This window comes from Neodiprion virginianus, chromosome 4, assembly GCF_021901495.1.
Source record: "Neodiprion virginianus isolate iyNeoVirg1 chromosome 4, iyNeoVirg1.1, whole genome shotgun sequence".
NCBI classification, from domain to species: Eukaryota; Metazoa; Arthropoda; class Insecta; order Hymenoptera; family Diprionidae; genus Neodiprion; species Neodiprion virginianus.
Genome location: NC_060880.1, coordinates 24,565,456 through 24,577,794, shown reverse-complemented (window position 1 = coordinate 24,577,794; position 12,339 = coordinate 24,565,456). Strand labels below are relative to the sequence as shown.

Here is a 12,339-nt window from a genome sequence, read left to right as displayed (position 1 = left end):
ACTTGCGTGCGTTCATTTGTACTTTGAGTACCTCAACGAAAGCCTTGCGTGCCGCGTTCAATTGCCTCGTGTGCAGATTGTGCAACATTTTTTTGCGGAGAGTATTTTTTTTCTATTACGACAGACGAGTGTTCGTAGCTTGCACTTATACGAAACGGCGAAGAAACGCCGCATTTCAAGTCTGGCTCACGCAAATGTATACCAATTAAGCCACTTGCCGGTTGAAGGAAATTTTCAATCGAAGATAGTAATAGTCGTTATAGGGATGTTTGTAGAATTACAAAATTATAAGGGGCTGTCAGAAAATTCTAAACGTAATACAAATGAGATGACGGAGTTACGTGATTAACGAACGGTTCCATTTCTATATTAACCATTGGCTTTTTTTGTGTGTTTTTTTCCTGATGTTGTTACCGCGTACATAAACTGTTAGAAAAATTGAGCGTAGGTAAATCTAGACTAAGATTTGGTGTCAGTCCGACACTATTTAATAAAACCAAATCCCAATTCAAGTCCTCTGATATGTTTACCTTGAAATGTAACGTACAGAATTTTATTCGGTTACACGGCCTGTCGCTGCTTTCTTACGATCCACGTGATGCGTAACATACGGTGGTGACGCCACGAGGTTATGCCGCGAAGCTGGGTCCATCCGTGCACGTGCCTCGTATGCTAGTGGAGAAAGAATAACGCAACGACGACGAAAAGAAGAAGAAGGAGAAAGAGAAAGAGAGAGAGCAAGAGAGAGGGAACGAGGTGCAAACAATGCTGTTGATAAGCTTCTACGAGGCGAACGCGACGCAAACAACGCGCATCAAGTGCGTCGTCGATTCATAGAACAATATGTAGCGTGAAACCGCATAGAACTTTGAACGTAGATGAAGGGGGTGCCCTGGTCGATTTCGACATTGTCGTATATATCTCCGATTATCGAAATCCGCGTGTTTCAAAGACGGTAAAGAGTTCGAAAGCTACATTCTATGCGAAATTCTGAACAAAAATACTCCAACAGATTTTCATTGGAAGCAGATATAATGAAATGGCATGAATACTACGAATTTATTACTACCATTTCGTAAAATCTATGCTATTTCTTTATTTTTGCATCAAATGAATATGAGTCGGAGTGTTTTTTTTCATAATTGCGTACAGAATGGGGCTGTTGAGTCCTTTTTCACCTTTGAGACACGTGGACTTCGATATTTTAGGATATATACGTCAACGTCGAAATCGACTAGAACACCCCCTTAATAAGCTATAAAAATTCACGTCCATGGGCAAATAATTTTACGGCAAGCACCTCGCACACGACAAACGGGTATTTAGGCGATTGTTAGACTACTCTCACTTATCGACTTCGTCTTCGTCTTCTACTTTTTAGGCCAGTCGTGCGCTTGCTGTTTTTAGCAACGGTCCAACAATTTCCCTCCGCTACTTTCTTATCGTGATTTTCTATATACGTACATATGTATAGACAACGAGGCATGGCTAGACTCAATCTTTATTAGTCTCCGAGGAATTGCCTCGCGGACTTAACCGTGTAGGCAGTTCGAGAGGCACAATCGAAAGATAAGATCACAAGGAGAAAGAGCGAGTAGGGGGGGGGGGAGGGAGATAAACAGTGTAGTTTTTTTTTTTTTTTCTTTTTTAGTACACTTATTTCAGTTTATCAGTAAAAGCGTTTTAATATACCGTGATGCCGAGTGTTTGCGCAACCGGATTTGCTTTTTTTTTAAATTTTTTTCTTTCCCCATGTTCGTTTTTTCCTTTGATCATTGATCCCGGCAGTTATACGTGTGTATGAAATATATCTATCATCACTTTCGCCGGGAATACCGTTGAATTTCACTTCTTATTCGTCCTTCATTGCCTCCGTCCGCACATACGCACAAGGTGAGTAAAACGTATCTGTTGTGCTGGATAACACGGTATAATATACCTACGCCACATGTGCATGTTATTTTTATTGTTGCCATGTTGTATGTATATAAGGTGTATCTCTCTGACCCGAAGGGCAAACGCGACAGTTGACAGATGAGAAGAAAACGGGAGGCTGCGATCAATCCCGTTAATGGCGAAACGGAGGAGAGAAGGATGATAAAAAAGAAATAAAAAAAAAAAATAAATAAATAAGAAAAGGAAACAGGGGTGAGATGAAAAATAAAAGAGGATGCAAGAATGAGAGGAAAACCACCCGAAGCAGTGAACATGGATAGCCGCCTTCTTGATCCGCACGCTCAACTTGTGCAACGTAATGCAATGCGCGACGCTCACCTACGTTACCTACGCCAGCCTAGTCCTAGGACACGTTACCAACGTTAGAAGCTTCTACGTTACCCACGCACTAGCCGGGGTCTGCTTAATGGAGAAACCGGCTCCTATCTCATTGTCAGTTTTAACTGGCACGACAAGCCGATTCTCAAACTGCAGTTCTTCCAAGCCTTCAAACCTGTATGTTTAGTGTAGTCCACTTTTTCGGTCAAACGATGTTGTAACATCAATTTATCGTTTTGTCAACGTCAAATTAAAACCACTGATTATAAAAGCGTTTTCGATGCCACTGCGAATTTCAAGATTGATAATCTGATTTGGAAAGTATGATTTTGGAAACCCCTGAGAATTATTCTAAATAGAATTTGTCCAGTGTTTTGTCTCCGATGAATTACCCCTCGTTAAAACTTCAAGGTGCTTCCGTCCCCCTTCGACACTCCGAAGTTAAGTATACAATTGTACACAGAGATGCTCGAGGAGGGACACTTCGGATTTTCGGACTCGTCTTCAATTAATTTTACTTCTCAATGCCTCTCGTTTCAAATTCGTTCCTTACTTTAGAACACTTTCTCATTCGCAGGGTTTTTCGTTGCAGTACATTACAAGGGATTTGTACGAATTCGCAAAAAACACGTTGAACGTGTTTGGTTATGTTTGAATGTATAATTAAAAAAAAAAAAAAAAAAACCTATGCCGCGTGATCAGAAAAAAAAGTTGATTAAAAAAAACCTTATCATCGCAGTCTAGAAATTTTAGGAGGACGCATGAAAAAATGCCTGATAGTTAGCAGAATGACCCGTACGTTGTATATCCCCGCAATAAATATGGTACAAAAATTGAATATGTTCTCGAATTTTGGTTACTGCGTTATAATCGAACAAGTTTTTCTCTCTTTTCCTCTTTCTTTCTCCACGTCTCTCTCGGTCGTATTGCAACTCTCTAACAAACTGCGCAAGCGCGTCTGGTGGGTGTTATTTTATCACATATAACATACACGCATGACAAACAAAGTAGACGAATGGCAGAATATTTTTGCACGCTGTCGCACAACGCGGCATGTTTCCATCATTATACATTACAATACCCATACTTACTATTTGTATAATGACTTCACAATTTTTAATACCGCATTCAACAATTCTGCAGGAGAATCTACACATGCACATATACGGCTATTGTTAAATTTTTTTCACACTCTAAAAACGCGACGATTCCTAAATTCAAACTTCCGTTTTCAACAGTTTTTTTTTTACGCACGCATCATGCTTTTAAAAATTCGCCTGCGACTTGTAATTTCCTCTTGAACCGTTCGTGCATCGGAAAGTATAAGTACGAAGGTAAGCTAAAGGTAATTTGGTCAAGCTGCGGTGTACGACTGTAAATAGCTTTAGTCGACAAACGGAAAGCAGCATATCACAATACGAGAATAGCAGCGCATTAACAAAATTTCAATAAAACTGCGCAAATGAGCGTTCAATCTTCATTAAGAGTACGGCCTTCAACGCGTGACTTGTCTAATGTGTTAAGCAACGGTATTTCACTAACAATAAAGGGATCTCTCTCCATCCAATTGTGCATATACATGCGTACTTTGGTACCAGGGTAAGCACACAGGTATTATACCTACCCATTACTTGCGTTCTGGCACAAATTACGGAATTCGACCGTTACTCACAGCCATGATATTCTCATTATTATACGTATAATTTACGCTCATGCGCTCATAAACCGCGTGGATACAGAGCCCGAGGGAGTCCCGAGGGTATTTTTTCTTTTCAATTATTTTTTTCTCTCCATCCATCTACGGAGCAAATCTGTCAGGACGTGCCGAGTTTTGCTCAACCGCAACAGTCCGGCTACAAGGTAAGCTTTACGTATGTTACATGTGTGCAAGTAGGTATTGTGTAGCTCATTGCACGATCGCAGTCACGAAGAGGCGCGCTTAACCGAAACCCCGTCTACGCTGCTGCATCCTTCCTTAGGCGTTATCATAACTCATTTATTAACGCCTCAGTTCAGGATACAGCCTTCGCAGCCCGTAAGTTGAGACGTTTTCTATCTCCACCCTTCTTTCTTTCTTTCTTTCTTTCTTTCTTTCTGTATTGTTTTACGTTCTCGTTCTCTTATACAATTAGCACGAAGAACAAAAATCACGACAAAGAAAAAAAATACCGCGTACGGACACGTGGTTAAAACGGTGCTCGTTAAAGAGAGAAAAAAAAAAAATAAATAAATAAAGCGAAGATATGAAAACGCTAAATGAATGTCGAACGGTGTTTATTTTTTCTTCCCCAAGTCGAAACTTTTCGCCTTCGGAACGACGCCGGGTGAAGCCGACGCTCCGGTTGAGGCTATACTTTCTCTGGCAGCCACATCGCGTCACCCGCACGGTTCGTCCGTCTCCCTCTAAAGCCCAGCAGGTTCCAAATGCGCGTCCTTGTCTCCCGTTTAACAGCGAGCCGCCTATCTCTCTCTTTCTCGTTCATTGCATAACCGCGCACGGGGTTGCCAACCTGCGACACGTAACGCTCTAAAAATAACACTAGAAATAAATAAATTTTGCACCGCGATGCACTCGCTTCACCCCCCCCCCCCCCCCCCCCCCGCCCCTTCCTTGTTGTGGAAATATTTAACCAAGTTATTTCATGTATACTCGCGCATGTATTATGCAGATTATCCGTACCTTACACTTGTTTTTCCATGATTTTGTTGGAACGGTGCAATCACGTTGTCCGATGAACACGCCGATTGGCGATAAAAGAACAACGAATGATTCGGTGGATTTCGGAACGCGATTCGCATTCGAATGCAGATCTTGTCTACGACGACTGGATCCTCGTGTTCCGCGGCGCGATCGAGCAACACTTGGAAGCCCTTACGGCTTGTATTGTTGTGTAAAAAATAAAACAGATGGAGCTAACGTCGCGTCGTTGTAAATCACCAGCTGCTCTTATCCTTGTATACTCGGAGCGGTTTCGGCGACCGCGAGCGCTGGTGTTGAAAACGAAAGAGACGAAAAAGAGTTCTCGAGGGACTACATGGCTCGAAATTCTCGTGTTACATGGGGCTTCGTCTGTGTCGATTTGGCGCAGCTCTCGTTACAACTGATTTTCATGTATGCTAACGGCTGATCTAACCTCAAACTACCGCAATTCCGTATAAGCTGAAACTCTTTTATTTACGCAAAATTTAAGGAATAGCGGAAATTTGACCAAAAATAAATTGAGAAAATTCATTATCTTCAGTTTGTAAAGATCAACAAAACCGATTCAATCAAGTACCTACTCTGATAAAAAATCTAAACATATGTATTATAATAATTATCACCAAAATTCTTCATCTCTTTGAATTTTGGTCCGTCATTCTCGACTTAGAAGCTCGCGATCAGATTGTTAATTAGTGCCTCAGGAACTCCCGAAGGAGAATGTTCGTCTCAAAATGGGATTGCTGTAATTTCTTAGGCCCGAATCTATGGATATCTAGAGCTTTGTCTTTACGCTACAATATCGTAACTTCTCTGCAGGTTATCAGTAACATTCGTGTGTAGTTTAACCTGATGTGAACGTGTAGTTACGTACCACTACCCCGACACGTATGCACATAGATAATGGTGTATGTAAAGATTGACCTGTTTTGCTGGTTGTTTTTTGAGATGTAATAATGGATCGCATGAGGCTGGGGAAAGATGGAAAGCGGATTGCACCGTTTCTCTGAGCAAGACTAAAAGATTTGGACACCATAATAGGAATAACAGTTATACACTGTATATATATATACATGTACGCGACCGACGGACAATAAGATGTAAGTTCCTTGTCCGGTACATTCACACACGGTTGGGACTTTATCGTGTATGCCTGCTTGCGGTACATATGATATGCATTCGGTATGTATGAAATGAAAGAAGGGAGAAAGAAAAACGAGGGAAAAGAAACTAAGATGAGAGTAGGAATGAGAATAAAACTGAAACGAAACGGAACGACATGAAATGGAGTTGAATGAAATGAAACGAAACGAATGAGACCCGTGTCAAAGGTACAAAAGAGACCGAAGGTACAATGGACACGTTAAACACGCACCGTTTACAAAGGGAACGAACCCAAGACACACCAGCTACCGACTATACGATGTTATCTTGTGTTGCAGTAATTAAAAACGTTACGTAAACAAACAACTTTTGATTGCTGATAAATAGTAACGTTACATATACATGTAACGTGTTCCCCATGTCTTCCCGATTACGAGCGACTCGTATTACGACCTTACAGCGTACGCCAGCATATTATAGAAGTGAATTATACAAGTGACGTTCACGATGCGTGCGTGCAGATGTAATTATAATAAATGTATTACTTGTAAATGTAAAATAAAACGGAAGAAAATTTATTTGTAAAATTAACCACGTATACCAACTTTGATTAAATATTTCGATAATGGCGGATGTGTTAGAATAATTGCGTTTCGTGTTGACCATGAACTATACATATCTGTACATGATAATCATATTCCTCTTCACTTTTATATTTTCACTGTGCGTAGATCGTGGCTTTAGGCCTCTAAGCTTATCTGATCAAACTCCACAGATCCTTTATACTCACCAGCTTACTGCTACTGACCTTCGTCAGTGGATTTAATAGAAACGGGCATCTCACCTGAAACAAACAGAAGAATGCTTGATTAACTTCTGTTCCATGCTTACGATTGTAAAAAATAGATAACAATTTTTCCCAGCGTGGGTGATGTTTGGAAAATTTCACGCAATAATTACTGCGCCGTTTGCAGGGTAAAAACATTCTGAAACGACGATGTGAATTCAGGTGTATACTTGATACACGTACATTGTGGAACAATAAATATAGAATGCAAATTTCTTTTAGTTATTCTTGCATGGTGTAAGGTGCGAATTACAAGGTGTATGTACGTCGCGCTCTAAGCGCGTGTGTAGAAAACAAATAAGGCCTGCAACGGGTCTGCAGGTATTTATACATGCGACGCGACATCCGTGACCCACCGCGTCGATTCATGCGAGGATCTTTACGGCCAGAGCATGCTGCGGCCCTAAATAGCAGCTCATTGATCGAGGTAAAGGGGCGAGTTGTCGTCAGCACCAAAAGCGAGAAAGGAAGCAGAAACGCGTATTTCAGAAAATGGTATACGGACCAGGGCTGCTGCGCAGAAGATCGCGAATGTCGGCCGAGAAGAAGGGTAGATCACACAGTCGCTCGATTGTGTGTCGAGCAAAACGAAGACGAGAATGGAGGGTACGGTTCCGTTAGGAAAGCTCCGGTGTGGCAACGGTCTTACGACATTGGCGAAGAAGATGCGGTATAAACTATCGTACGAATGTCCGATCGATGCCAAGATCGCGAGGCATTTGAAAAGATTTTCGAATCAGGGCCGCCCCTCCGCGAATAGCCGATGCGCGATCCGAACCCGGGCCTTTTTGGCTTTCGCTTAATGTCGGTCCCGTTTTACGAATCGGGGTGCGATCGTTGCGCGCTCTCCTAGCTCACCGACGTCAAACGTTCGGCGGTTGAGCGGGAAAAAAAGAGGCCCTGTGTAACGTAACGCAACGCAACGCAACGTAACGTAACGCGACGATAAAGTTCAATTGTGGAAAGGCAACATTTTTCCGGCGCTCGATACGCAGATAGGCGGGTAACGTGCGGCAGGCATCGCCGTCGGCAGGTTAGTAACTTCGCCGGTGAACGACCGGGGAGCCGGGTGAGCATGCGCAGCAGCACAGCTGACCCAGATTCGGAGCGTGATTGGCGCTCGGACGATTCCGGCGGTGTTCGGCTCGACTCGGTCGGCACGGGTGTCTCGCGGCTGACCCACATCGCGGAGCGAATCGCACTTCGGCAACAGACCGCTCTTGGCGGGCGACGCGTCAGGTATGCGCGTGGCGTGGCGGCCTCACGCGGTACGAGCTTAACCCTCGCAATTAGTATGGCCGTGTGCGTTTCTACCTAGAAAGGTATGATTCTCACGCTGCGCGAGGAATTTGATTAAGGAACCCTCTCAGAGAGACGATTCTCAATTTCGATGCATCTGCGCTAAACCCTCGCGGCTCACCGCCAACCTTTATGCGCGATTCCGATTTCCTCGCCCATCGATCTCTCTCAAGGAGAATTATAATCCTTGTTCGAGCTTGAGGGCTGTTTTTCACATTGCAGGGTTCGTACGCACAGGGAAAACCTGGAAAACCGGGAAAACTCAGGGAGTTTCTTACAGCAGGGAAAAGTCAGGGAAAAGTCGGGGAATTTCGAAAATAAGACCGGAATTTTAAGTTTCTTGAAGAAATGAACTTGTTCTTATACGTAAATTACTTGATATCAAACCTCCTTGCGTTTTTTTCTTACTGAAAATCGCTGGCTGTTGTTTGTAAATTAGTAGTCGGACAGCATATAATTAATTACTAGGTAACATTGAATGTTATTAGTATTGATATGCAAAAAAATTGGCATTAATCAGCGGCATATTTCTTGGAAGGTTACTGAGAAAAATCCTATTTCCAGGCTGGAACATCTGGAATAGTCGGGGAATTTCGGGTTCCAAAAAGCGTACGAACCCTGCATAGGTATACACTTGTCGTAACTTCTACACCGGATATCGATATCAATTTTTTTAAGATAAGCTCTTTAGTTTCACTGATTATTAAAAATATATAAGTGATCTTTGTCGATTCATCATGTTTTGGAACTACGATTATTATAATTGAATTTAGTCGTATCATTGGAACACTTATTTTATGTGAGAAACGTACAAGATTCCGGAGAGATATAGATTATATGACTGAAAAGCCTTTTCTAGATATTTGATAATCGTAAGAAAGCAATAACATTAAATTCCTTTACAAACTGTGTCCGAATCGATCTTACTTTCGTCGATTTCATCGTTCGTTCTGACAATTGCAACGGAAGAATTTCTGACATCGACACTTGAAATTGAACAAAGCAAAATCCATTTGAATCTATATCGCTTCGCCGTCGCATTGATTTATCGTCCCATGAGAAATATATGGTTTCTGGGGTCAAACATGACCCAGTGCGACCGCGAAGGGTTAAAAAAATCCCACTGTTGTTTTAAGCACTTTTTGTATTTGCTTGGGCGTATGCAGAGGATAATTGTTTTCTGACAAGGTGAGTCAGCCTCACGATTTGATCCAATCGGATCTGATCGACGATAGGCTTAAAATCCAATGATACGACATCGGAACGATTTCGTCGGCGGAATGAGCGATGTGTACACGAACGATTCGGCGCAGAGTTGGATACTACATGCACAACGTCAGGCTCGAAAGCTCCGTCTGAATTCCTTCTGGTCAATTTTAACCGTTTCCTCCCTTTCTATATTTGTACCAGCTGTTCTGTTTCTGTCCTACACACCCAGCGACGACTGACTTAGCCACTTCGTTTCGGGTCACTTAGTAAATGGAAGGTAAACAAATATGTGAAAAATAAAAATAGCGGTATAATAAAGAAGAAAATTCACGAGCGAATTCGTAGGTTTTTTGTTTGTTTTCTTTTTTTTTTTAAACTTTTTTACACAGAAATTAGCACCGTTTCGTAGACGCCGGTTCCACAGCCATGACCTATGAGCTTACTGCGGCGATAGTCGGTGGTCAGTACCCCAAGTGTATTATACCCAGCACTCATTCTCGGCGGTCAGAGTTGTCAGTGGTCAGTGGTCAGTGATTAGTAATTTCTTGTGTCACAGACACGCTTGCGAGTCGATCGGGTTGTAGTGCTTATCCGCAGTATCCGGATGATCGATTCATTTCAACTTTTCCGAATACATCTCCGTGTAAGTGGACCGATCCTCAAACTTAACCGGGCCCGTTTCTCGTATTGAAAATTTCTATCTGGCAGTAGTTTGGATACGTCATAGTCGCAGTACACCGAGATGTGAACATCCTCCAATTCTTAGGTCTTTCGGCGTTACCGTCTATGAGAAACAAGTTTATCAATTTTACCGTTCTTTCGAGTCCTAGCATCTACTTTCGAATTTTCAGCACTTCCTGAAGTCGGAAACGAAATTTTATGACCTTCGTGGAAAAAGTCTGATCAGAATCGTAACAAGTCTTGCAACTCTTCGAAAGTCAAACGCAAATTCAAACATGACGCGTAGGATGACGGAGCGCGGAGGTTTCCTCTTCGTACGTATCTCATCCGCCTTTGGTGTCCGGTGTATTTTCCTTTTCAAAAAATACTCGGAAACGAAATTTCGCGTGTAGCGAAGTTATAATTAGGTCAGCTCAACGGACTTGCGGTTTGAGTCGAAGGTAAAATCGGGGACGAAAGCGCGTAAGCTGACCGCAATGAACGAAATAGCGCGTCATCGAGGGTTTTCTGATGATTGTATATTTGATTTCGCAGGGAGGACCTACAGATATAACGGTGTCGTGTATCTCACGGAGTAATTTCTGGTTCCAGAAACTGAGATCCTTCTCCAGTCGCGGTGAGGCCTGAATTCTTAACTTCATCGGATCGGGTTTGTATACGTATACGTATACAGAGTATATTATATACAGTCGTATAATGCGGGTAGATGTTGGAGATCTTAACTCTACGTGCAGAAACTAATTTCGGCGAAGTGTGTTTCGCCTGCTTTTTCACAGCTGCTGGCGTGAATTATACGCTTTGATACAACTTCGCTTGGGCTCGTTTCATTTCTGCCCTCAGCACGAGCATCCGTCGATCACGAGGACGTAACGCAGAGCTCTGTTTTTATGCCATTCCAGAACATCAACCTGCAGGTGAGGAGATGTCGGAAAGTTCCCGATGCATGAGACGCATTTCCATTCCAAGATTTGACAATTTTGGATCGGTTGAATTGTGTTAGGACAAAATTTTCAACCATTTTCATATACTGTTCCAAATATTTTTCCAAACATTTAATTTTAGGATATAATTAATTTCGGAGGCTAAGAGGATGCAACAGTTTTGATAGGTCGGGCGGCGTTGGATTTGCGATTTCTATTGAAATTTGTTTGGAGTTCACGCAATATGATTAAAATCTTGTTTTATGCGGATTCGTTTAGACCGCAACGTTTCCTACACGTAATCTCTAACCACATTACGTTGTAACGAGTAGCTTGCTATATGTTCGCCAAACACCATATACATGCAACAAAGAACATAACTCGACGGTGTTGCACCGTGTGTCGAGTTTCGCAATAAACCATCGTCGGATCGGTAGTTTTTCAATTTTACATCCATGATTTGGTGTGAAAGAAAAATTCCCAATATACCAGGTTGACAGTAAGAAAAAAAGCTGAGTCCACTAGCAGGTTATAATCGCGTTACAATCGTAACGCATAAGATATTGCCATACGCAACTATAAGACGATAGCAATGAAAGGTCGTATTGTTTAATACCAAGAGTAAAGTTGTATAAATATGATTTGAAGCAAGCCGCAAAAAGCCGTAAATGCATTTAGGTGAGAAGTTTCAGAATGGTATTTTTCGATTAGTCGGAAATGATGCAGTTTTTTTTCAATGTAATTTTTACAGACAGTAAAATTTTTATCATAATTATCATTCCTTGATTAGGAAATCGAATTAATTATAAAATGATCGTACTATCATGTACAAGCATTAATAGGATTCACATTTTTCACTACCGAATAATATTTTTACAAATTCGAAAGTTGAGGTACAACGGTTGCCTGGTGAATAATCACTGACAGAAAACTCTGCTCAATCTTTATGCAAAATTCGAACTACTAAGATTAAAAATCAAAGAATCTCTAAATGTGGATCGGTTCCCGCTTATAGTTGTGACGCGATAGTTGTTGTATTAAACAGTATCGTTCGTGGCAAAAAGGTTATCTCGTGACGCGAGAAGATTGTAAACAATACCTCATGAGACAACATTACGTTAATAAGGCGGATGCAAAGAAAGTATACACAAGGAACTAAACAGGGTACCGTACTCGATTACCTGTCGTCACCAGTAAAAGTATAAATTAATTCATAAACATTGTATCAGGTGACGAAACTTTTGCTGAAATACAACACAAGCACTTGAAAAATTTCAATGAACGAACAGTATTCACCACGCGAA

The 12,339-nt window shown here is 41.7% G+C and overlaps 2 protein-coding genes across 6 annotated transcripts in view; both read right to left on the bottom strand.

Moving 5' to 3' along the window:
- Positions 1 to 12,339, bottom strand: part of LOC124303131 (probable nuclear hormone receptor HR3) — a 156,223-nt gene that overhangs the window by 39,085 nt on the left and 104,799 nt on the right. The window lies entirely within an intron of this gene.
- The window catches only part of LOC124303130 (structural maintenance of chromosomes protein 5), a 151,511-nt gene continuing 145,967 nt past the window's right edge, over positions 6,796 to 12,339 (bottom strand). The window contains exon 14 of the mRNA XM_046759977.1: positions 6,796 to 6,923. Coding sequence (XP_046615933.1) covers positions 6,920 to 6,923 — 4 coding nt within the window. The 3' untranslated portion in view covers positions 6,796 to 6,919. The remainder of the gene's footprint in view (positions 6,924 to 12,339) is intronic.